This window comes from Molossus molossus, unplaced genomic scaffold (genome assembly GCF_014108415.1).
Source record: "Molossus molossus isolate mMolMol1 unplaced genomic scaffold, mMolMol1.p scaffold_m16_p_22, whole genome shotgun sequence".
NCBI classification, from domain to species: Eukaryota; Metazoa; Chordata; class Mammalia; order Chiroptera; family Molossidae; genus Molossus; species Molossus molossus.
Genome location: NW_023425358.1, coordinates 26,273,529 through 26,299,718, shown reverse-complemented (window position 1 = coordinate 26,299,718; position 26,190 = coordinate 26,273,529). Strand labels below are relative to the sequence as shown.

At 48.0% G+C, this 26,190-nt stretch overlaps 1 protein-coding gene across 2 annotated transcripts in view; it reads right to left on the bottom strand.

Annotated features, from left to right (window-relative positions):
• Positions 1-26,190, bottom strand: part of UBE3B (ubiquitin protein ligase E3B) — a 51,793-nt gene that overhangs the window by 4,961 nt on the left and 20,642 nt on the right. Inside the window, exons 14-26 of one of the 2 annotated variants that reach the window (XM_036276394.1) lie at positions 25,944-26,111; positions 22,617-22,788; positions 20,971-21,089; positions 20,247-20,361; positions 19,370-19,469; positions 14,092-14,211; positions 8,563-8,739; positions 8,324-8,434; positions 6,323-6,460; positions 5,925-5,990; positions 3,962-4,020; positions 1,375-1,557; positions 838-949 (exon numbers count right to left, since the gene is read on the bottom strand). In XM_036276394.1, coding sequence (XP_036132287.1) covers positions 838-949; positions 1,375-1,557; positions 3,962-4,020; positions 5,925-5,990; positions 6,323-6,460; positions 8,324-8,434; positions 8,563-8,739; positions 14,092-14,211; positions 19,370-19,469; positions 20,247-20,361; positions 20,971-21,089; positions 22,617-22,788; positions 25,944-26,111 — 1,640 coding nt within the window. Of the gene's footprint in view, positions 1-837; positions 950-1,367; positions 1,558-3,961; positions 4,021-5,924; positions 5,991-6,322; positions 6,461-8,323; positions 8,435-8,562; positions 8,740-14,091; positions 14,212-19,369; positions 19,470-20,246; positions 20,362-20,970; positions 21,090-22,616; positions 22,789-25,943; positions 26,112-26,190 lie in introns of those variants that run through there. The other variant, XM_036276395.1, reaches the window with a different exon arrangement.

The following is a 26,190-nucleotide window of genomic DNA, read 5'->3' as shown; positions in this document are numbered from 1 at the left end:
ATATTTCAAGGCACTTAAATTTACCCCCAGGAGACAGCACAATGTTCATGATGAAATAGCCAATAGAGAAGCAGGAGGCAAAGTGATACGGTTCCATTTTTATAAAAACAAACACACATAGCCCTGGCCGGGTAGCTCAGCTGGTTAGATCTCCGCACGTACATAACACACACAGACAAGTGTGTCTTCCAATCTCCTATAAAACACTTTGCTGATGTCAGTAACAAAAAACGTGGTGGCATTTTAAACATTACAACTTTAAAGACACCAGTACAGGGGTCCTGGTTAATGTCAGCCACTCTATTTGCAAAATACACATTAATATCTGCCTATTTAATTGTGTGTGTTTTACTGGGACATTGTATGTGTGATATTGCACATTCAGACTACGGAGGAAAAGCTACACAGAGGTAGTCCCTGGTGAGTAGAAATGGAGATTGTTTAAATCTACCCTGTAAGAAGAGAGATTGATTAAAAGTTTGCCCTTCTCTATTTCCTTCAGGTAAGGTAATGAGCACCGTTCACGTAAGAAAAGTACGATGGAGGCACCTTCGTACCTCCGGGCAGATGGAGTGCTGGGCCCAACAAGCACGCCTGTCCCTTCAGAGGGTCCACAGCAGGCTCCCCGCTCATCGGACTCAGTTTCACCTCGCCTTGAGGTCCTCCTTGGTTACTACTTGACCTACCATCTAGGTCTGCCTATGGGACAGGGTATGCTGATGATATGAGGCCCTCTTGATAATTTTTTCCAGCGTAAATTATTACATCAACTGGCCTTCTAGATTTAGGAGAATATCTATGTATGCGTGAATGCATGCACAGTAACACATACAATACCTTCAGGAACATGGCTCTCTCGTTGGGCGTGAAGTCGGAGGCCAGAATATCCCAGAGCCAGATAATGACCCTGTGACTCCCATGAAAACCACCGTAGTACACTGTGTGCTTCCTGAAAACAATCCAGACAACAGGCTCAGCCACACACAAACACAGGTAATCACAGAATGTATACACGGGCACTGCTAACTACTGAGTCCTCCTAAAGCCAGGAGCTCGTGCCTTAATAACCCCACGTCCCCGGAAGTGAGATGGGCGGGAGCTCATGAGCTGGCCCTGCTGTTCCAAGCAGAAGCCAACAGGAGAGCCTGCAGTACTAGAGCTTCCGAGAGCCCAGCAGTCCTCAAGGTCTGCTTCCACTTCAGTTCTGGGCAGACAAGTGGCTGGGCTTTTATTCCAAAGCAATTCACCCGCCATCGGGAGGGAGAGCATTTGGAGATGGGCTTCTGAATAACCCTCCAAAAAACCCAGCAAGGGAGCAGCTCGCCTCCTAGGAGGCCCAAGCATTTCCCCCTCGCCCTCTCACTCACTCCTTACTTTAAATCTTCCAGATCAATCTCAGCATTGTCACCGGAGATGAGACGCTGCAGCTCAGGGGTTGAGAACATCCGGATCCACTCGGGTTTGATGATAGAACGGAATCCGCTAATGAGGGCAGCTGTCTGGTTTTTTATTTGAGTGTGCATTCGAAAATGTGCCATCAGATGAATGTAGCTAATTCTGTTGCCAACAAAAGAAAACAATGAAAATTAACAGGAAAGGGCAGGCTGTTCCCAATGGGCTGGAAGATGAGTTCAGTCATTTCTGTTCCATTTTATAAAAACACAAATAGTACCAGAACATTTCACCAGAACAACGGAGATGATGATGATGATAGCTCTCCTGAACGGTACACTGTGTGCCACTATGAAGGTGTTAAATGTTCAAGGACATTACCTCATTCACTCCTCCAAAAACAAAACAAACACACAACAACAACAACAACAACAGCAGTGGATCATGAGTCCGGATAATACCCCAGCGTGTCAAGAATCAAAGCAAGGCATTCTCCAGGTAAGGAGAGGACCCTTCTTGGCACAAAGAGTATTTTCCAGAGTTGTATTTAATTCCATCCTTTTGGAAATATATCAATTAAGATATCATTCAGTCCTCCAGTAAGCTTTAAAGCATAGAAAAATAGCCGCATGTTGAAACTTCAATCCAACCTTGCTAATCTGGACCAAGAGAGAGGCCATGAAAAAGGAAGCCCGTAGAAAGTTCTAATCAAATCAGCTGTTACTAACAATGGTTCTAGGCAGATGGTCTTCTGGGTCTGTTTTTATAAACACGTATAACTGTATAGTATACTGAAATTCTGTGGAACAGTTTAAGTACATTCCAACAGGCTTGCAAGCACTGCTGATTTCTCGGGAAATCACTTACTCAGAGATGAAAGAACCCGAGCCCAGACCAGGTACAACTCTCAACATTCCAACTTAGTTCAGTCCAAGTAAATCTCTTATCCCACAGCACTCAGATCTGAATTACTGACCTTGAAAATATCCCTATTTAAAAAAATTACCCAGTAGCCAACACACATGAACGCACTTCAATATGACTTTATTTTTACTGTTAATCCTTTCCTATAGTCTTGGAAGCCAGTTATGAATACTGTTCCATTTTACCAGAGAAAAGAGGGACTTCCCCACTGAACACCTAGGACGTGCAAGATCAAATCATCACCCTGAAGGAGAGAGAAACAGCATTGCCAGGCCTTTTCGGATAGTCTGCAGAACTGAGTAACCTGCTCTTACACTGAGGATTTACACAGAGAACGTAGGGGTTTGTGAAAAACCTTCTATGTAGGAGGTTTCCAGTAGAGCAAGAAGCTCCCTCAACTGTCCCCCTTCCTCTGGCTGTTATGTAGGCAACTGCCACCATAACTCCTGTGCCATCGTGTCTGGCAAAAAAACCCACATGCCAATCTGAGGGTGGCTGGCTGTATGTGACGTGTCACGTATTCGATGATGGTGACAATGACCGCTGTCATTTACTAAGGCCCTCCTTTGAGCCAGACATCCTGGAAGGCATTCGACACGACACACGTTCTCACGTGAAGCCCTCTGAAGGGATGGTGGGGGCCCGAGGCAGCAGGAACAGGACCCATGGGCTCTGACGCCTCCAGGCAGTTCCTCCAGGCAGTTCCTCCCAACCAGGCTCTCTGATCTTTCTCAATTGTCAAAAAACGCCCCAGAGTCAAGAGTCAAACTGGTGTATTTCAGTCCCGATGAGAACTGGGTCTGTTCTGGCTATTCAGACAGACAGCCTGAAGAAAAGCTCCCAAGCCTGAGACTGACCAACCATCCAACCCAAAAGACAGGACACAGGAACATGGCTGTAACGTGCATCTGGTTCAGATGGCTCGCCGGGTGGGACTGGGCTCTCACTTGTCGTTGAGGAGAGCGACACTCAGGTTATAGTTCAGATGCTCAGCCAGCCTGGTGGCAAACAGACTGACAAAGGGCCAATACCTACTCCTCATGTCATGTTCTGCTATTTTAATTAGGCGAAAATAGGGTTGGTAGAGACAGCACACTGAGGGCTTTTGCTTTTAGGGACCAAAGAGGTTGACATTTATGACAGGTTCCTAAAGCCTGTTATCTGTGACAGTAGCCGCTGGGCCTCAGAATCTCCCACGTCTAAGGACCTGTCTGCAGCATTTGAATTCGTCACTGTGTGTTCTCGAGAACGGTGTTTTATACAACTGCCACATGCCATCATTCCAAACCGTCTGCCTCTCCGAGGTGTTTCTGCCTCAGTGCCCTCTGGGTTCAGGCCTGCGTGCCCGAGGGGCTCACAAGCCATCTGTCTGCATCTAGAGCCATCATTAAATCCCAGGAATACTGCGGCCTGGGTGCCTCTGACCTTAGAAGTGCCACTGCAAAAAATAAATTGTCAATTCTTATTTTGCAAATCGAATTTAATATGATTTTGGCCTATGAACTGTAACCAGTAAATTCCATTATAATATTTATGGCCTCTTTCTACTTCAATCAATCTTAATAAATTCTCAAAGTAAGCCCGGAGAGCCAGAATGAAGTCTTTTCAAGTGGTGACCTTAAAAATCAAATTGCTATAGACTCACTTATTTTCATTTGTAACAGGAATGGTCTTCCCTCCAGGAATCAGTTCATGGCAAACAAGCTGGGGGAGAAGACGGGGAATAATTACTCGAGAGAATTCTAACGGGGGAATAAAGTTTCCTGTAGATGACAGGGCCTGGCGCCAACGTCAGTAATGATGACAGAATTAAGATGGGACATGTTTGGGAACAATCATTTTCACAAAAAGCCTGGGCTTACATATCAGCAGGCAGACCCTGCAGGATCAGCATGAAAGGTTTCTTCTCATCTGAGCCTTGTTCAAACATTTGTATTAAGGCTTTGGGGTGTCGTGGAGAACATGTTAGCATCAGGAGCACAGTAGGATGGTTACATAAATGCTGGCACACTCATACCCGGGAGCACTGTACAGCTATTACAAACTACGACAGGCCCCGGCTGGTGTGGCTTGGCTGGTTGGAGCGTCATCCTGTGCACAGAATGCAACCAATCGACGTTTCTCTCACGTGTCGATGTTCCTCTCTCTCTAGTATCAATGAAAAAACATATCCTTGGGTGAGGATTTTAAGAAAACGAAGAAAATGTATATTATTGAAAAGATGGGGTGGGGGGAGCATGCACAGCATGGTTTTGTTTCTGCAGAAAAAATTGTGTGTGCGTCAGGAAGGAAAACCTGGAAGGAGACAGCCACCTACTAACAGTGCACTCTCCAGGCATCAGCGTTATGGGCGGTTTTCCTTTTCATCTGTACGCTCAGGTTATAGCTGATATTTGGTTAGGAGTTTGCACTATTTTTATAGTCAGGAGAGAAAATGAACAATGTCAGGAGGAAGGCTCAAGATCTGATTCAAGATTTGAAAATGCTATAGAATCTACTGCTTTCCTCAAATCCAAGAACACCTGCGGGTCACCTAAAATATCAGAGAGTGCATCGTTTTAAAGATAACATTAATAGAAACGCTATTACTATAATTCTAAAGATGTGAAAAGCTTGAAAAACAGTGACCTCTAGTGCCAATGCTGTGCACATCTTCGGGCGCACTAGAGGATCTCAGAGCGGAAAGGCCCTCAGCAGTTGCCCAGCCTGGCATTTCCTGTAGCAGGTCCCAGGGAACCTTGCCTGGAGCTGTGCTTCTGAGGCTCCTCCTCTCCCGGAAGGAGTCCCGTGAGCACGCGTGCTGGGCAAGCTGAGGTTAACGTAACTAGGCCAGGTTTCTTTCCCTCAGGCTTGGTGTCTCTTCAGGAGGGTAGGTAGGGCACGCGGGCATTTACAGGGCAGCCGGTGACACTGGTCCCAGGAAGGGTTCACATGCAGCGAGTGGTAGTTTTTGCGATAAGGGAACTGCGGCTTGGGGAGACCGAGGGACCTCTCCGAGGCAACGGGCAGGGCTCCGTGAGGCCAGCCCTGCACTCCTCAGCCACGGCGTGGCTTCTCCAGAGCAGGCCCCAGACCATGTGCGCACGGAGGCTCGTGCAGGGACGGACGGCACTTCTGAGAAAAGCCGAGAACTCGGAGAAAAGGGAGAACTCGGGGAGGAAACTGCTGCCACGACTCCAAGGGTCTTTCCCTTCTGCTCTGCTCTGTGATGAGTTGGAACAGGGACAGGACCGTTAGAGGCACTTCTCAGTGCCTTCCCCCGTCTAAGTCACAATCCTTCTGCATGACAGCTAGTCCTCACCACGGTAACAAGAAGCTGTTACAAACAGGGAGTTACGGCTCCCATCAGGGAGTGCGACCTCAGCAAAGCGAGGGACCTCAGCACAGGGAGGGTGGAGCAGGCACAGGCCAGGTCAGCTGGGAATGAAGGAGTGATGCCCTCCCTCCTGGCAAGGCAGGCCCAGGGGAACAGGCACAGACGGACGCAGGAAAGAGGCCCGACACACAGAGCGTCGCTTGTGGACCGCTCGGGGAGGGCACCAAGAGGAGGGCTGGCCTCAGGAACCCACAGAGCGAGAGGAAGCGCGCAGCCACAGAAGCCGACCTACCTGACCCATGACGTCCTCATCGTATGAAAGCGTCAGGCCCAGGTCGGCGATGTCCCCATCGTAGCGCTAACACAACAGAGAAGGGGAGTGTTGGGACCCAGGGGGCCACATCCTTGAAGAACTGAACACTCCTGCCACAAGGTCTACTTGGACAGAAACTGCTGTGGCTGCTGAACAGCTTGAAGCCAAGGAGAAGGCCACGCATCCCCTCGAGGAAGGAGGCGGTGAGCACCCGTCCTGAGAGGCAGCTCCCAGAGGGCATGGGGGCGGCAGTGGCGACAGAGTGGGTGTCTTTCCCACGGCAGGAAACCTCCTGCCAGCACACCACACCCGCGGGGCTTCACTTCTGTGCCTTCACGCTCGCGTCCAGCTAAGCCCTCCCGCCTTTCCACACTGACCTTAATGGAGGTGAGGTTTTTATAGAACTCGGAGTCCAGGGAAGGCAGTTCGTCCACTGAGCTGTAGAAGACACTGTGGTGGTGCCCGAGCAGCTGGCTCAGGAAGAAGGACGCGAAGGGCACGTCCACCACGATTCCCTGGGAGAGAGGAGACAGAGCCTGCCCTCCGCCGTCTGTCCAGGACTCACCCCCAATAATCTCATCAGGCAGCTCAGGCGGCAGAGGGTGCCAACAGCCCCTGTAGGCACTTCCTACATTGTCAATCTGGACAATACCCCTCATCACTTAACACAACTCAGTATATCTTGGGGACATTACAGTATGGTGGTAAAGGACATAAGCTCGCCCTGGCGGGTTTGGCTCAGCATTTAGAGCGTCGGCCCATGGACCTGAGTCCCAGGTTCGGATCCCACTAAGGGCATGTACCTCGGTTGAGGTTTGTCCCCAGCCCCAGTTGGGGTCGTGTGGGTGGCAACCAGTCAATGTGTCTCTCTCCATTGATGTTTCTCTCTCTCTTCCTCCTTCTCTCCTCCCTGCTCTATCTGAAGATAAATACAAAAATGTCCTCGGGTGAGGATTAAGAAAAAAAAAAAAAAAAAAAGGACATAGACTCTGGAGCTACACAGCTCAGGGGTCAAACCCTAGCTCTGCTGCTGCCAGGCCATGGGGTCTCGGTTTTCCATCTGCAAATGGGCAACAGCGCAGCCTTGCAGCTGCAGGAATTAAAGGAGCAGGGTGTGGGGGAGCACGGCGGACAAGCTCTCACCTAGAGGCAGGGCAGGGGAAATTTCCAGGAGGAAGAGACATCTAAGCCAGACCTAAAGGAGCACAGGCCTTAGTGCAAGGCCCACAGGCATGTTCCAGGGACAGAACACAGGTCTGTCTGGTTACAGCACAGTGTGAGACAGCAGGGAGGTGAGTGATAAGATCAGACAGGCAGGCAGGAGGGGCCAGATCAGAAAGGGCCCATAAGCCTCCTGGAGTCTAGATTCTATCCTGAGGGCAGCAGGAGGGTTCTGAGCAGCGAAGTGGCACATCTGTATGACCAGGGAGGGCTGCCGCAGAGGGTACCTGGGCAGTGGCTGAGAGGGTGGAGAGGTGTGTGGACGGGAGACTTAGAGGGGAGAGTCAATGAAGCGCAATGATGGCCTGTCCCAGAGGACCTCCTGAGTTAATGCGTGCTGCTCCTCGTGGGGCCAGGATGTCCTAATTTCTTTAATCTGTGTCATTGCTACTGTTGTTGGAGAGGGGGAAACGGAGACGAGGCCCAGGAAATAGGGGAGGACATTTGCAACAGCCAGGAAGTCACGCTTTTCAGCTGGCCTTGACACCGCTGGGTCTCAGCACAGCTCCACATTTAAAGGAAAAGCATGACATATGCCCAGGCAGGTCCTCGTGGGATTTTTCTTATTTAATGGGAATCAACTGAGAAAACTGTCTCCATTTTGAAGATATAAAAACAAGCATAGAAAATGAGCCCGGGCTACCCAACCAGTCCAGAGCGGGAGGACTGGAGTGTGTTTGGGCAGGGACTCAGATGGGGCACCTGCCGTCATCATAGCCAGGGGCTGAGGCTGTGGACAGAGGCTGTTTACACGGAGAGGATGATGGATTAGCTAAGTCAAAGGATGTTCACCCCACACGGCCTCTTTCCCCCAGCTCTGACTCTTTGCCTCTGGAAGGCATCCTGGCTTCTCTAGGCCTCTGACAGCATGTTGAGAGGAGGGGTGCTCGGGTGGCTCACTGCCTTGCTGCCTGAGCCCGGGGCAGGTCTCCTGCTGCTCTGGAGCCCACAGGGAAGGGCACGAAGACTGGCCACAGACAAGCTCAGGCTGCAGCTTGACTTCCTTCTGGAGGAGGTTCCTGTCCTTTCTTCCTTGACTGCAGCCTACTGACAGGCAGTTTACATGGCTAGGTCTGATCCCATAAATGCAGACAAAGCCCATGGTACTTCTCACGTTTTACTTTGCTTTCCAGTTCAATGCTCCTTAACATGCCTACCTCATACACGGCCTTCCCCAGCATTTTGCCCACAAACTCAAAGAGCTGCAGGTAATTCTCATGAATGTAAGATGTGGGCGAAGGGTAGAGTCTCTCATCCCCACTGGTTGTCTGCAAGGCAAAAAGATGGACAGAGGCAGAGAGGTTAAAAGCCTCGTAACAAGCAAGCCGTCTTTCACTTCTCATTTGTCACCTTGAATTTGGCTGTTGTCAATCCCACTCTCGTTCCCCTTAAATACCTTGAACAGGTTGAGTGCCGGGTCAAATACCCTCTTGATGATCTCTTCCAAGAACTCCTTGAAAACACCGTCCTGATCAATCCCCGCCTCGTCCACCCCGAGGTCATTGACAAACTTCACGCGGATCACGCCCTTCATGGCGTGCTGGGAGAGCTGCCGGAGCTGCTCGTAGCCATCCTGCCAAGGGCAGAAGTGCAGCCCGTTAGGAACCCAAGGCCGGCTGCACAACTCAGGGCTCCCCCCGCAGGGCTGCCTCTGCCCGTGCAAAGCTTCCCCAGTGCAATGAATGTCTGAGCCAGGGCGCATGGGCGCAGGAGAAGAGCAGTTTTCACCCGCTTTTAACTTTGAATTTTTTGTTAATCCTCACCCGAGTATATTTTTCCATTGATTTTTAAAAATTTTTATAGAGAGTAGCAGGTGTGGGGACGGGGGAAGGAGAGAGAGAGAGAGAGAGAAACATCGATGTGAGAGAGACACATTGATTGGTTGCCTCCTGCACAACCCCGACCAGGACCGGGGATTGAACCTGCAACCCAGGTACATGCCCTTGACTGGAATTGAACCCACGATCCCTTGGTCCACAGGCTGACACTCTAACCACTGAGCAACACTGGCCAGCACCTCACTTGTTTTTAAATGAGAGTTTGTTAAAAGGAAAATTCCTTTTGGGGGATGTGACCTTACCCCTCTTCAGCAAGGGGAGGCTTTCCTTGAGAGGATGCAGGGCAGTGAGACAGGAAATTAGACAAAATGAGTCATGATAAGCTCTCAGCCATCAAACAAGGGATGAGAGAAACCTGGACAAGATCTCACCCTCTCTATTTTAATGCTATGAGTATCTTTTAGCTCATGGTAAAAATCAATCAATCAAACTTACAGATAGCTAGAAGATGAAAAATAAAAATAACCTCCACCCTCAACTCTGGGTACCTCTTCCCAGATCATGAAAGGCCTTGTGAGTCATGCTGAGGAATTTAAATTATACCCCAAGGGCAATGAGGAGCCACAGAAGTTTATGCAAGGAGAGCATGGCTGGCTGGCTGTCTTGGAAAGATCCTTCTGTTGGCAGCAGAGCAGATGGATGGCGGATGGCAGGGGACAGGCAGAGAGCAGGGAGACGGGGTGCAGGAGTGAGAATGGTCTTGCATAAGGGCAGGAGCGGAGGGGAGCAGCCTTAGCACGCCTCTGGTTTATAACCGGCTCCCGCAAGACGCAGCCTGTCAGCACAGCTCCCCTTCCCAGAACTCTCGGACACACTTCAGGATTTTCCTGCTAAATCGTCTTGTCTAGTTTGTCTCTGGCTTACAATCTGTTGAGGTCTTCCTGGCTCCTGATTCTGTCATCTAATGTACATACCCCTGCATGTGGATGCTGATAAGCAAGCTGCTTCGGTTTTCATTTCAGTGATTATAAAACAGGCTGAACAGGACAGGACCCAGCATGAGGCCCGTTCACCAGGGCACCTATGTCTTCAAATACCATCACATAAGCAGCACATCAGCCACAACGGCCTCCCGAGGCGGCCCACCCTTCTCCCTCTCCGTGTGCTCAGACGTCTGCTGGCATTAGAGACGTCGTCTCCATGACATCCACTCATCTGTCACTCTGGCCCCTGGTCACAAAGCGAACGGGGCCAGTTTGGCAAGATCTGTTTTGGGGAACCCTTGCTGCCTTCCCGCCCATCACGTTTCCTTCGTGCTCGCCTCGTGATCCACAGACTATCCTGTGGTGGCTCCCGTCGTACTCAGAGTTAGGCTCCCAAGTCGGTGAGCATGGAAAAATGACCTCTGAAGTCCCTTAAGTCATCTGAAGGAACAGGAACATGATTTTGAGTGCGCCATCCTGAAGAATATTTTTTTGCATATGAAGTTTGAGAACCATTACGTTAGATGAAAAGAAGGGATAAACAGAAGTCACCATGCAGCTGCTGCAGCTCCAAAACCATTCTGCCTAAATTTAAGACAATTACCTTGGCGCTGAATTGGGGACCGATGGAGAATACAAACGTATTCCTGTTTGCCTGAAGGACTTCCTCCCTTCTGCTTTAAAATGACGCCTCCCTGACCTTCACACACATTGGCAGGTGTCTGGACTATGCGGGTTCAATGAGAAGGTGCATGTGAAAGCACTTCGCACGTGGACAAGCACGTGGCAGGTGTCCAAGGACTGTTTGCTGGACTCAAATTTCCATCTGGCTTCCTCAGCCCCACATTAGCCTTCTCTCTGACAAGCAGTAGAGGGATCTGCCGCCCGCCTCCTGACGTGCTTCCTGTTGCACCCCACTGCACGGCGGGCTCTGGTGTCGCTATGAGGGTTAGAATTGGCCCCTTGGGAAGGGGAGTAGAAGTCCAGCACTCACTCCTCTTTCCTGCTGCATCTCCGTGAGCAAAGGCAGAACCCTGACCGGGGGCGGGAGAACTGGCTCTGTTCCCCAAGGCCTTCGAGGCCTGACATCAAGTGACCCTGACTGAGAAATCTGAATTTCTCTGGCCTCAGTTCTGCCTCTGACCGGGCGAGGGGAAAGGGTTGAGCACACGTATGTCCCAAGTTCCTCCCAGTTCTGCAATGCTGAAGTCCCAGCCCCAGTTCGCCCTCTGTGAGGGGATGTCTTCGTGTAGGACTAACACCTGGACACCTAATACAGAAGGACCGCCTTCAATACAAACCACAGAAAAGGAAACAGAAAAAAAAGCCTTGGATACCATGAGTCTAATATCAACTTTTTGATGCCCCCCTGTGTCCAAATCAGGCAAAGGCCACGGGGCTTTCATGTTCTAATACTCAAACTACCAGATCTTAACACTGCTAAATGAACAAATGACACTCTTCCCCTCCTGATTCAATAGAACTCCAGTGATCAATTTCACGGCAAGATATTTCTAATGGGACATAAAGAGGAAAACAGACTTTGCCTAAAACCTAAGAGACATCCCTCCTTTGACATCCGTGAGTGGTGCATTTTATTTTTTATTTATTTTTTTAAATCCTCACTGGAGGATATTTTCCTATTTATCTTCAGATAGAATGACGGGGGAGGGGAGGGGAAGAGAAAGAAACATCGATGTGAGAAAGCCACATTGGCTGGTTGCCTCCTGCATGACCCCTACCAGGGCTGGGGATGAACTGCAACCTAGGTATGTGTCCTTGACTAGAATTGAACCTGCGACTCATTGGTCTATGGGCTGATGCTCTAACCACTGAACCAAACTGGCCGGGGCGAGTGGTGCATTTTAAAAAGCAGGTTCGAGTAACCAGGATGTCAAGTGACTTTTTCATAAGCAATGACACTTGAGAAGGGAGTTGGGGACTATCACTCTCAGGAGACATCAGTCTCTACCACTCTAGACTTCCTATGGGTGCTGGTCACATTGGAGGGAGTTTGATGGGTGGTGAGACTGAGAACTTTGATAGCAGAGATGATCTGAAGAAAATGCTGGAGAAGTGAGTTTCTATAAATCAACTGGGCTGTTTCTTCTTTGAGTCAATGCAGAGGTTGCCAATGGCCCACTGGTTGAATCTAGTTGGAAGACAGGTGTTATCTGACCTTCTAGGTACTTTATAAAATTTCATTAGTTCCCAACATAAAAGATCTGGGGATTTCACACAAAACCCTGAATTTTAGCCCTGGCCGGTTTTGCTCAATGGTTAGAGCAACGGCCCGCGGACCAGAGTCTGCAGGTTCAATTCCGGTCAAGGACATGTACCTTGGTTGTGGTGCGTCCCCAGCCCTGGTCGAGGTTTTACGGGTGGCAACCAGGCAATGTGTCCCTCTCATGTCAATATTTCTGTCTCTCCCTCCCTCCCACTCTATCTGAAGATAAACAGAAAAATATCCTCGGGTGAGGATTAAAAACAAAGCAAAACCCTGAATTTTGGCCTTCTCTTAAAAAATGAGAGCACCTTGGAGCCCATCAGGTGGAGATGAGCATTCCAGGGGGGCACATGTCTTCCACCTGCCCACTCTGAGGCTGGACGTCAGTTGTCATTTATCCACTCATCTGTGGGGTTGTTTCTTCTAAGGAGAGTTATAGACCTGGGGCTGGACAGTGAAGAATAGTTCCATTTGTCCTGCAAGACATGCTAGCCAGCTTGACCTATTCCCATGACCTGCAGGATCCCTGTGGGCACTTCCCCTTCTCATCCCTGCTTTTAACAATGTCAAAAATTGTATCTGTTTATCACCGGCTGCCTTTGCCAGGCAGACTTCACTGTCGATCACCAGTGGTCAGGGGAACTAAAACTACCTTTCCAGGAAAGACCATAAACACCCCACGGGAGAAAATGAAAACATGCAGGACGAAAGGCTGCAGTCATCGTCATCTGCTGGCTATATGGCCACGTGCTGTCCTGGGGTCCCACGACTCTTACATTGCACAACCTTCTAACGAAGAACTGTGGCCGGAGTGTGATAAAAGGTCTAAGGAGCAAGAAGGGCAAATAAATCAGACCAAGCCTCTCCTGGGCACAAGTCCTTGGGGCTCAACCACCAATTCCACGGCTGGCAGGACCAGCGTGCAGGCAGGCTGTACCTGACAGCCCCGGGGGAGGGTGTGGCACGCACACGGCAGACATCGCAGGGACACGCATTTACTATGACGATGTTCTGGCAGGCGGTTTAGTTCCAACAAAATCAATATATGATGACAAGTTTCTGACACAAAGAGGTCAAATATTCAGAGGACAGGCACCTGTTTCTAATTCACATGAAGTCACCACAGCATGGTAACCCTGGGCGGTGGCTTTGGCTACAGCAGGCCACTTCCCTTGCATCTCACAAGTTTATGTCTACAAAGAACTCGCTCTGTGATAAATGCATTTCCCAGTATGGCTCAGTCAACTTAACACCTACACCCCTCATTCCCAGCTGGGAGTCTGGGCAGAGCGCCTCCCGGGACAAATGGAGTTTGCACAGACATGAGAATATCTGCACATTGCACTTCCTGTCCTCATTTAAAGAGGCGTCAAGTGTTTGATGCTCTAGCCCAGGGGCTCTCCTGGTGAAAAGGGAAAGAAGTATTCCCCTGTCAGGTCCCCAGCACTGAGGACATGTTTAATCAAGCAGCTCTCAAAGCAGCAAACAAGACAAATGGCCACTTTCCTGCTCCCAGAGCCCTGATTTCGGTGTCATTAGATCAAGGAGTGAAAGAACAGTTCAGAGGCAATAGTTCATCCACTACAACGCCCACATTTCACAGTGCATGTCTCTCCTTCTTCTTCTTTTAATCCTCACCCGAAGGTATTTTTCCATTTATCTTCAGATACAATGGAAGGGAGGGAGGGAGAGAAAGAAAGGGAGAAAGTGGGGGGGAGGGAGGAGGGGGAGAGAGAGAGATGGGGAAGAGGGAAACATCGATGTGAGAGAGACATATTGACTGGCTGCCTCCTGCATGACCCCGACCAGGGCCGGGGACTGAACCACAACTGAGGTAGGTGCCCTTGACTGGAACTGAACCAGTGACTCTTTGGTCCACGGGCTGATGCTCCAACCGTGGAGCCAAACACAGTGTACACTTTGTGTGGGCTCCTCACCTCCAACATCCGGGACCGCCGGATAGTGATGTGAGTGACATGCGGGGAGGCGGAGCTGGTTTCCACAAGCCCCAGTTTCTCCTTCTCCTTGGTCACCATGTTTCGGAACAGGAGAACTCTCTGAAACGAGCAAAGGCAAGACCAGAAACAGGGTCAACAACGGACGATTCCCTACAGCACACTGTACAAAATTAGTGACACTTAAGATACATGAGATGTAATCAGAATGGGACGCTTCCATAGGTTAAAAAGTGACTTGAAGGAACAGTAAACATTCCCCAAAACACTCTTGGGAATTAGAAATGTAGCTGAAGTCATGCCAAGTAATGGAGGCTCCAGAGAGGGTGATCTGGCTGCAGCTGGAGTCCAGTTAAGAACAGTGGCGGAGAAATCATTTTCCTCGTTCAGTCAATAATCCGCCATAAAAACCTGGCAGCAAGACAAGTCACAGAGGCGGCTTTATGTAGCTGGGCCTGCTTTAAAGGAAATCAATATTATAAATTTAAAAAACAGAAACATTTCAAAGGTCATTTTTCTCACTGTCAGAATTTTTTTTAAATGACCATATAGAATAAAGGTTCCCGACCTTTTATCTGCCTCCTCTGTGCCCTCAAGCACACCGTGGTCCCACTGGTAATATTTCTCAATTATTGTTTGAAAAGAACCTTTTCTCTCCTTTCTCAAGATTCAGGTGAGCTGTTTGGGGCGAGCACTGACTGTCTGCCCCATTCTGGGTTTGAGAGTCACTGCTATAATAGCATTCAAATAACATCAGCTGAATGAATCAATAAATCCAACTGCAGCTGTTTTTTTAAAAACTGGGAGTCCCCCCAAAAGTCAAAGGCTTTGTTAAATACAAATAAGAACAATAAGAATAACAGTAGTAGTAAGAGTTAACTATACACAAAGGGAGGCTAGTGCATTTCACCAGATCGTTTATATTAACTATGACATAAATATGGTTGTAACAGAAAAAGTAATTGACAATAGCCTCCTAAAAAAGGAGGATATATTTGGGGGAGGTGCCATTTTTCAGTGAAGCAGCTCACTGTGGCTGGTTCAGGAGACTAGAAATAAGGACTTAGGTGCTCTGAACGTATCAGATGCTCTTGGGGTTCCAGGCCATGTGCACAGGAGAGAGCTGGGGGAGGACAGTGATGTGGGTGGAGGGCACCCTTGCCTCCCTCTTCTATGGCGGGGAAACTGGAGACGTTCAGAAACAGGTATTTAACTTGTGGGGGCCCACGTGGCACAACTGCTTCCTGTGACCCCACATCGTTAGCATGATCTCCTGAACGAGGGGTGCCATTTTATGGAACACGACACAGAAGCAGAGCTGCAAAGGCGACCACGAGAACGCCAGCCTCCAGGAGTCAAGGGAAGCCCGGATGGGGCTGTGGATTTCCATGGGGTGGAAGGGCTGAGGCAACCAGCTCTCAAGGGATGGAGAGGTACCTCGGCAACAGCAGAGGGCATCTGAGTAAGGATCACTATCCTTACCCAGATAAAGAAACGGCCTCGCCAAGGTCGCACAGGGGGCAGGAAGGCGAGATTCAAACCTAAAGCCATGCACAGAACACCGCACCACACCGCCGCTGCCCATCCCATGTGTCTAAGCCTTCTAAGGTGAAACAAGAGAGAGAAGTCTTTAGTCCTGTCAGGACATGAACTGCACATAAACGTGTAACAGCAACGTCAGAGTGCAGAGAATGAAGTGTTGTGTGTGAGGCAGGCAGTTAAGGCTTTCAAAGATGCAAAGAAAAGCAAGAGGCAATACAAGCCACCCACTTGAGTGAGATCAAGAACAGGGAGAGGTTCAGCGTTTAGGGACATACAGCACAGTGGTAAGAGATGACAGAGAAAGCAGGACTGGAGAGGTCCTATTACCCTCCAGTGCACTCCGGCAGGAAAAAACCAACGGGAGGCAGCACAGAGCCTTTCAGAGGCAGTGAAGCCCGAGACGGGAGACGACATGAACGTCCTTGCCTCTCTGACACACCAAGCTCCAGACAATCGCCCAGACCTGCAGGTGCCATTGCAGGGAGTAGGATGGGCCAGGGGATGGGGAGGGCCTTATTTTCCCAAGGGAGGGGAAAGACAGCTTTTTATGAATCAAGGACAAAAACACTTGATAATCTTAAGCAAAATTCCCAAAGAAAAAAAAATGGTGAGGATTAGAATACAGCCTGGACTCAAAAGTCACGCAAACTACTCTCAGCGGTTCCCACATGTTCATGTTCACTGCGCCCCTAACGGCCCAGCATTATTTTCATGACACTCCTAAGTCAAAAGAAATACTTAACAGTTCCATGTACTCAGTAGTTAATAACGTCAGTATTTGTGTGCTAATAAAATAATAGCTTTATTTAAAAAATCCACATACAGCCCTGGCTGGTTTGGCTCAGTGGTTAGAGCCTGTGGTCCCGAGAGACCTGAGTTCAGTTCCTGCTAAGGGCACGTACCTCGGTTGCAGTTTGTCCCCGGCCCTGCCTGGGTTGTGCGGGTGGCAGCCACTCGATGTGTCCCTTTCACATCGATGTTTCTCTCTCTCTTCCTCTCTTTCCCTCCCACTCTATCTGAACAAAAAAATAGAAAAATGTCCTCGGGTGAGAATTAAAAAAAACAAAAACACACACACTAAAAAGATTTTTAAATTTCACTTTTAAAAGCTAGCTTAACAAATATGACATTATTGAAAAGAATGCTAAAACTGTGATCTTGAGCTAGTACTTCATATAGTGTCCAAAAGACTTCACTGTGCTCCCCATAAAACTTAAAATATCCTGTGGCAACCCAGGGCACCCCAGCACACTGTCCGTGAGCTGCAGGTAGACAGAGGGGAGGTTCCAGACTATAACATATGAAGTGCTATGGTCCAGGGCTGAATTCACAGACACACAGGACCAGGATGCGGTGTTATGTTTTTTTTAAAAAAATTTTTTTCTTTATTAATTTTAGAGGGGGGGGAGGGAAAGAGAGATAGAAACATAGATGAGAGAGAACATCATTGGCCGCCTCCTGCATGGCCCCCACTGGGGATTTGGCCTACAACCTGGGCATGTGCCCTGATGGGGAATAGAACTGGCAACCTCTTGGTGCATGGGTCTCTGCTCAACCACTAAGCTACACCGGCCAGGCTGGTGTTATGTTTCAAGTCAGACTCTACCAAACTGGACTAGGCCCAGGAGAAGAAGGGATGAAAACCACTTCATGAGGAATATTAGCTGGAGAAGGCTGCTAACCCCTGAAAACAGGAGACTCAGAAGGCAATGAGAGTTGTCTGCAAATCTAAGATTAGCGATTCCACCTTCAGTGGCCAAAGGGCAGAAGTTACAGAAAAGTAACTCAACTTGTGACGAGAACAAATGCTCCATCACTGGAGAGACAGCCACAGAATGGCTTGCTGTGCAGAGCTGAGTGCTCTCGACGAGCCAAGGTCAGGCAGACGGCCGAAGGGGCTCTGTCGCACGGGCGTGGGTAACTAAGTCATCTCCATGAGGTCCCTCATTTCTGAGAGGCTCTGCTGTTAAGTGCAGTGAAGAATGTAAACAGGACTGTTCATTTGTGAATCACTGCTGGAGGGTGAAGAATGACGACCATAAGTATTACCGTCAAGGTCGAAACAGTATCAGAGAGCAGTGAGGAGTGTCTCTGAAAAGTGAGATGTAATTTGTAAAAATGTGTGGCATTAAAAAAATAAAATAAAAATGTGACTTAATGCTTTTCTAAAAATATCTATTTGGTCAAAAAGAAAAAGGAAAGAAAGGGCATGTCTAGAGCTGTGAGAGCCTCTTCTGAAGCAGCATGGGATTTAGGGTGTCCAACAGACATTCTGGAGTGCCCACAAGCACGGGGCGTGAGCAATGCTCCCTCAGTTCCTGGACACCCTGCCACAGTAACCGACCCTTCCCGAGTCTCTTATGTGCCGTGGGTCTGCGATTCCACACTCTGCTGGCTTTCTCCCTGATTCCTTCTGTCCCTCTGCTCGCCCGTTAAGGGGCAGGTCCTGCAGGGCTCTGGCCTTGGTTCCCTGATCTTCTCACTCCATCTGGTTACCTGAGCCCCTCATCCATGGCCATGAATGCAATTAGGAATCTTAGGTGCTGTCTGCCACCCAGTCCTCTCTCCTGAGCCCGAGACCCATGTGTCCAATGGCCTTGAGGAGTCACAGATGCCTCCCACGCTACCCGATCAAAGGTGACCTCACCAGCACTTCCCAGACCTGCTGGTGCTGTGTTCCTGCCTCAGGGAAGGCTCCCCCAGGCACCCAGGTGCTCAAGCCAGAAATATGAGCACCATCCAAATCCCTCCTTTTCTTCTCCACTGAATGTCATCATTCTCCAAGGCCTGTAGGTACTACCTTCTTCAAAATCTCCAGACTTTATCATTTTTCTACTACCGTGGCCCCACCCGAGTCCAGGCCAGATTGCCTAAACACCTCTGCCTCTAGTCCATGCCCCACACTACACCCACAAGACCTTTCGAAAGCATAGCTCTCACCAGGTGCCTCCAAAGCCGAAAACTCTCCAATGGTTTTGGACAAAATCCAAGTTCCTTGGTTGACAAGGCCCTTCTTTTTTTTTTATTTTTTATTTATTTATTTTTTTTTATCCTCACCTGAGGACATTTTTCCGTTTTTATTTTGTTCAGGTAGAGTGGGAGGGAGAGAGAGGAACACAGAGAGAGAGAGAAACATCAATGCGAAAGGAACACATCGAGTGGCTGCCACCCGCACAACCGACCAGGGCCGGGGACAAACTGCAACCGAGGTACGCGCCCTTAGCGGGAACCGAACCCGGGTCTCTCAGGACCGCAGGCCGACGCTCTAACCGCTGAGCCAAACCGGCCAGGGCTGACAAGGCCCTTCTTATTCCAATTCCTACAACCTCCTCAGCTCCTTCACTACCTCCTATGTTCTCTCCAGCCAGACTGCATGTCTGGCTCTCCAACAGCACTGCACTCTCCTTCACTCGGGGGCTTTTAACACTGCCCACTGTTGCCTGTGCTCCTGACCCCCTTCCTGGGCTCCCACAGCATCCATCCCTGTAGCATACACCTCACTTGGTACCAGAGCTGCCAGTTAATACCGTCTTCAATCTCTGTACCCCCAGCACTTAGCTTCATACCCAACACAGAGTCAGACCCAATCATGGTTTGCATTTGCTGAATGAATGATCTCATTTATTCATTTCCAACTGCAGTAACAGGGATGGGAAGTCAGGAACCAGGTGGTGGAACAGAAAGATGCACAAGGAGCCCAGCTCTGGGTGCGACTCACATTTTTATGAGGAATGACATGAGGGATGTACTGCAGGATCAGCTGGGCCCGTTTTCTGTCCTTGTCCAGTTCTTGGAAGAGAACACTAGGTTTGAGATCCCTTTAAAAGAAAGACATGGGTTTGGGATAATTAAAACAAAATAAAACAAAAAACATTCTAGGCAAACTGCACATTGCAGACCCAATGCAGCCTGCTGCCTGTTTTTGTAAATAAAGCTTTAGTGGAACACAACCACACTCAATATTCGTTACGTATTATCTCTGGCTGTTTTCGCTCTGCTGCAGAGTCGAGTAGCTGCAGCAGAGGTTGTGTGGTCTGCAAAGGCTAAATAAAACCGTTCCATCTGGGCTTTGCAGAAACAGTCTGCAGTCCTGCTCCACCGACACACCTTCAAGCTCTACAAGAGTTGGCACATTGCTGATAAAGCAATTCAGACATGATCTTAGTTATTGCAAGAGGATTCCCCAACCTTATCCCTCCAAAACACCCAGCTATAGTTTTTATCCTGCTAATCTGATTTTTAAAATCTGCCATTTAACTAACATAATCTGTTGCTCAGTTCAGCTGAAAATTTTTCTTCGTCCCAGTCTGGACAAGAAACACCTGCTAAAGGTGTCCTGGCTCTGCCGCTATGAGCTCCAACCATCTTCAGCTGCATATTTTAACAAAAGCAACTGCTAGGTGAACCCTCTGACAAGTGCTTCTGAACCCTCTGAACAATAGCTCTCCTTATGCAAATAAAAGGTAAAGGAGAGGGACAAATTCCTCTCTGCCCTGGGACATGACTGCAGACCACTCCAGCAACTCCCCCGCAGGCAGGCAGGCAGCGTGACAGAGGGGACTCTGGTTCCATACCCCCCCTGCCCCCCCACTCACTTTCGCAGCCAGTGGTCCTCGGGGGCGAAGCGCCGCCGACAGTCCCTCTCATACAGCACCATCAGCCACCCGTGCACTGACTGGAACAGCTCCAAAGTCTCGCCCTTGGCGTTCTCTGTGGGGCACAAGCAGGAGAGTCACACTCATGCAGCTGATCAGAACCGGAGAGGACCTGAAAGCACAGCTCGTGTCATGAAGTCCCATCAAGGTCTTCCTCTACCTCACTTTGAATCTGCCATGGAACCAACAGAATTTAAAGGTACCCTGGGCATGAAGTGTCTATAGGACTTGAGTATCTCTTAGCACAATGCCTCACGCTGCCTCCCACTAGTATGTATGTCATCAAGGACCTTTTAAATCTACGGAGCTTTGTACTGGGCCACACCAGGAGGTCGACTCTAATCTGAGGTGTTAGCCGGCACACTTTTATCTTCTCAAAGATAAAAATCAACTCAAAGAATCAAAAGGAGATTTGGGGCAAAATTAATCATCCCTAATAATTCCTGACACAAGCAAATCTTGAAAAACACAAGGAGAACAAGACTTCTTTAACCACACCACTGTCTTAAGAGGTCACAGATAGAGAATGAAGAAATACAATTTCTTATCAGGTGAAGAAATGTGCATTTTCAGTTAATACTGACAGACAATAAGGCCAAGAATCCGCTGCTCTCATTGACTCTGGCCTCCCAGGCTGCAGCATCAACCACCATCTCTACCTTACCTATGATTCCATCCCAGATCATCTTGAACACGAAGGAATTCAGAAAAGAGGAGATGGTAACCAGCTCTTCTAGTTTGAATGAAATCTGTTCTTCATAAACTTCTATGTCATCAAGGATCCTAAATCAGACAGAAAATTATTCATAACTGTCCACTGAGAAAAGGGGAAAAACAAGATCTGTACTTCTTAGAAGACAAAATGAGGTCAAGAAATAAGCTCTATCTTTCAGAGAAGCTTACGGTAAAATGTACAGATAAAGTAACACATGTGTAGGATTTGCTTCAAAGTGACAAGAGGGGAGAGCGGGTGGGGTGTGGACGAGGCAGGACGGCCGTGAGACAGCTGCTGAAGCTGGAGGGGGGCACGTGGGGCTCGTTGTTCTACATTCTCCCTCCTTTCATTGACTGGCCATAGTAAAGAGTTAAAAATACAATTAAGAAAAAAAACAGTAAGCTCTACTCTGTATTTTTCTTACTCATAAGGATCAGACGGTGACACTTGCTTAATTCATGCCTGAAATCCTGCCTGAATATCCAGGAACCCTGACTGAGAGCCGTGTCTACTGAGGAAAGCGTTGTCTCATTCTGCATCTATAACAGACACTAATGGCACTCAGTAGGTACTTGAGAAGTACTTATGAGTGAATGAATAACGGTCTGAAAGAATATTTGAATAAATAAACCATTTAAGATACAGCCTTATCTAAAAATACCCTAAAACTGCTGCATTCACGTTAGACTATGAGTCACTCTTGGGTCATCCCTGACCCAGCAGTTCAGGGTATCTGCACTAGCAGCTACAGACCCCTGCTCTTGGCTCCAAATGCCCACTGAGCCCTCCCTCCATGATTCTTACCCAATCTGCCACCTCCAAGTCTGTGCTGCCCTCCTGCCAATGTCTTCTAGCCTGAACCTAACTGCCTGTGAGGTCCATTCTACCTTGTCATTCTTCACCAACCTTTTGGGAAAAAATGGAATTCAAAGAATACCAAATGTGCCCTGGCCAGTTTGGCTCAGTGGTTGGAGCGTCAGCCTGCGGACCAGAGAGTCCCGGGTTCGGTTCCTGCTAGGGGTACGTACCAAAAAAAAAAAAAAAAGAATACCAAATGCACAAGTAGACACGTGAGCTTAAAGAACAAAGGAATTGAATGGAACTAATATCTGTTAAATTTCTCACTCTGTTGCCAGGCACTGTACTAAGTAACTGACATTCCTTTTCTCATTCACTCCTTATCACATTGGTAATATTATCTCCACTGCCAAGGGTATCTTAGCAAGTGGTGGAACCAAGTTTTGTACCTTGGCTCTCTGGCTCTGAAAATTTCCAGTAAACTACCTAGCACAGTGAGTAAATGGCTGAAGTAATTTGGACCCAGATCTAGGAAACCCCAAAGCCCACATTCAGTGGTACTGACCCAGCTCCCCTGACAGGATGGGAACTAACAATTGCTGAACCCCTGCTACATCCCACCCACTTTGAAAATGTTTCCTCATCTAACGCTTCTAAAACATCATTTATAAAAGCAAGTGGTGGGCCCTGCCACACAGGTCCAAACGTTAGCATCGGTAACTGCTTCCTCTCTGACACGGTAATTTGGTTTCCCCACATTCCAGGAAAGGAGTTCAGGACCACAGCAGTCAACCTACGTGATGAGGTGCCGGGAACAGTCACAGAACAGCATCAGCATGGCCAAGAGCTGCTTCGACTCTTCTGTGTCATTGTTGAGGCATTCCAAGAAGAGCTTTAACCCTCCGTGGGGACCCAGCTCACAGATAAATGCCCACAGTTTGGGCAGCAGGTCATCAAGGTAAGTGAGACCTGAAAAAGGGTAGAGAAATCCAAGCTTCAGGTGGGGGTTCCATCTGGTCCATTATTTCCCTATCCATCAGGGAAACAAAACAGATCTACCAGTGAACATTCCATGTGTGTGACGGAAAGAAGGTGTAATCACTAAGAAAATCATCAGCATGAGAATAGTAATAGCTAACTTGTACTGGGTGCTTACTGTGTGTCAGATACTATCGCAAGTACTTTACATGCATTATCTCCTTTACAGTGTGAAACTCAATGTTACCTCAAAATCACACAGCCAGTCACTGTCAGAGCCTAGAATAAAACCCAGGTCTACCTGACTCAGTGACTGTTTTAAATTAGATATGAGCAAATTTTTTTCTGGAAAGGGCCAGAGAATCAATATTTTTAGGCTCTGTAGGCCAATCTCTGTCACAACCCAATGCACCATTGTAGCACAAAAGCGGCTATTAGACAATATGGATGTGGCTTTGTTCTAATAAAACTTTATTTACAAAAGCAAGGGGTGGCCTGGCTTTGGCCCACAGGCAGTAGTTTATCAATACCTACTTTAAACTGCCTTGTAGACTCACCCACATTTCACAAAGCTTTCCTCTCCTCTACTTCTATTATTCTACATTAGAAATAGGAAAGCAACAAATGGTCGTAGTAGAGGTACTCTCAAGTGTTAACACGAAAGTTTAACCCTGGCTGAAGCAGAGGGCATTTTAAGTCTGCTTCCTGAGGGCTACAAGGCCTCAGACACACAGCTATGTCGTTGTTATATTTTAAATCTATTAACACAGCTATTGACTTAGAAAGTCTGGCTCTGAAGTTCCATGTGCCATTGAACATATATTACAGTGTGTTCCTGAATTTATTCCTCAGATAAGGGGGAGCCGCCTTATATCTGAGTCCTTAAACTACCTCTCATTTTATAGAATTACTTCATTTTGAACAAAACTGTTTGGGGAAGATTTACTGGCCTGGCACAGGGGTAGTACCGCAGAATTAATGCTACTTATGGATTTTAGAGGGTTGTAAAGAAGGCAAAGAAATGTTTAACATCATTTAGTTATTATTCCTAAAGGTTTGACCTCATCTTTTCAGGGATAGGAGGATGTGTTTATAAAATGCAGCAATCTCACAATTTAAAAATAGGTTAAAGAATAGAAAAAAAGAAAAAGAAAAGGTAGTTACATTGTGGCAATCATAAATATACTCCTACAGGACAAAAGAAGAAACACAACTGCCCTCACATTACATGCACGGGCACACGTGGTGTGGACGAAAACACCCGTTGACAGCATCCCACCCCGATTCAGCAAGGGCAGCATCCCGAGCAGCTGAGGCAGACCTGCAGACCCAGGCTCTGGGGCCACGTGAGAGGGGCACATGGGCTTTGGACTGGGGCACACACGTAAGGAATATAAACACAGATGCTTTGCAAATTTTGAGAGTAGAAAAACAGCAGTATTTTTAAAAATTGGTATATTTTCTCCAATTTAATGTGTACACAGCTAAACTAATAGGCTAGATATTTTACAGATACTTTAAAACTACTTTATTGTTATTCTTAAAAGTACACACTTTCAAGTTGACCAAAAAACTTTGATTCTTTTATTGGGACTAAGGGGGATGCTTAAATTTGTGGTCATCATCTTTAAAAAACTGAATACAGGTAGCAAACTCATCTCACTCAATATGCTTCCCAAACCCTCACATTGGGTGCTGGGGTGCCCGGGCCTGGTCTGGGCCCCTTCTCTTCTCCCTCTGCACTCTCCTCAAGGGACCTGCCCTAGGCCCAAGGCTTCACCCGCCATCCCTTGGCTCATGCCCCAGTGGAGTACACTCAAATGGCTGCTTGGCACCTCTGCTGCAGGTCCAGCTGGCACCTTACACTCATCAAAGCCAACACAGAACTCTCCAACCCCAAGCTCCGCCCTCAGCTGGTCATCCCCAGCTCTGAAATGGCACCGTCATCCACACAGTGGCTTGGGCCAAAAATCTGGCAACATCTTGGGAAGGTTTAGGCCCCACTCTCCCGAATCCAATCTACCTCTGAAATATATCACAGATCCCCCTGCTTCCATCTCCAGCACTACACCAGTTCGTTGTTCTCAACCAAGGATGATTTTGTCCCCCAAGGGCATTTGGTAATGTCTGGAGCCAGGTATGGTTGTCAGGGGTAAGGGAAGGTACTACTGGCACCTATGGGTAGGGCCAGTGGCTGCTGAACATCCTACAGTGGACAGGATGTCTCCCACAACACATCTGGCCCAAAATGTTAACCATGCTGAGGCTCAGAAACCCTGCTCTAGGTCAAGCCAACATTGTCTCTCATTATCTTCACTGTCATAGTGCCCACCATTACATTAAATATATCTTTCCCTTGCTTATGATTAATCTTCACCTACTAGAATAGAATCCCCTTGGCTGTCTTATTCACCTGTACCCTCAGTGACTGGCATACACAGCTGTTCTGTGAACATGTGAGATGAAGTGTGAAAGGGAGAAGCAGCAACAATTTATGATTTAAAAAAATATAAAGTGCAGCAGAGAAGTTCTTAGTCTTTTATGTAGCAAACAGCTTCATGGCTTACAGAATTCCTGTCCTCATGATACCAGTTCATCCGAACTCCTGCACTGCCACTTAAGACCCCCTGATGCCCAATTCTTTGCTCACAGAAGGGATGTTCTTCCTTGCTCAGCTAAAAAGAAACACGCTGGGCATGTCCATGCAATAACATATTCTGAAGCCTATACAAGTGAGGTTTCTGAAGGATTGTTGACATGATAAAATGCTTATAAGTGACTAATAGAAAGGGAAGGATAAAACCATTTCAACCTAAATATATATACAAGCAGCACACTCAGGCACAGGTAGTCGTGGGATTAAGAGTGGCTTAAGTTTTCTTTTTTCTGCTTCCTTGGCTTTTCTAGTTTTCTGCTCAGAAAAATACTGTTTAAGAGCAAATTGTACTTCATAATGAAAGTAAAGAGCCAGGTCACAGGAACAACCTGGAAGTGCTAGGATTGAGATGAGTTTGAGCTGTTTAACTAATCGCCTCTAAGAATGGCTCAAAAATACCCTCCTTCAAAGGAAGCCAGAAGAAAATCAACCTGTTCCAGGCAAAACTGTCGACCAAATGTGAGAGAGAAGATGCCTCAGGCCTCCAAACCTGTGAGTATCTGCAGCCGGATCTGGGTCAGAGTTGTCAGAGAGGTCTGGTAGAGGACACAGATGTTGCAAACCTTCTGTACTTCTGTAGAGTCGACGCGTTTACCCCCCACAGGCTTGAGAATATTCCGCACTGACGCAGACTTCTGAAACGCGCGCTTCAGGAGATCTGGCAGTGGAGAGAAGGAGGAATGGGTGAGCAGAAGTTCAGCCATCTGCCAAGATCCACCCTGTAGAGGGAAGAGCAT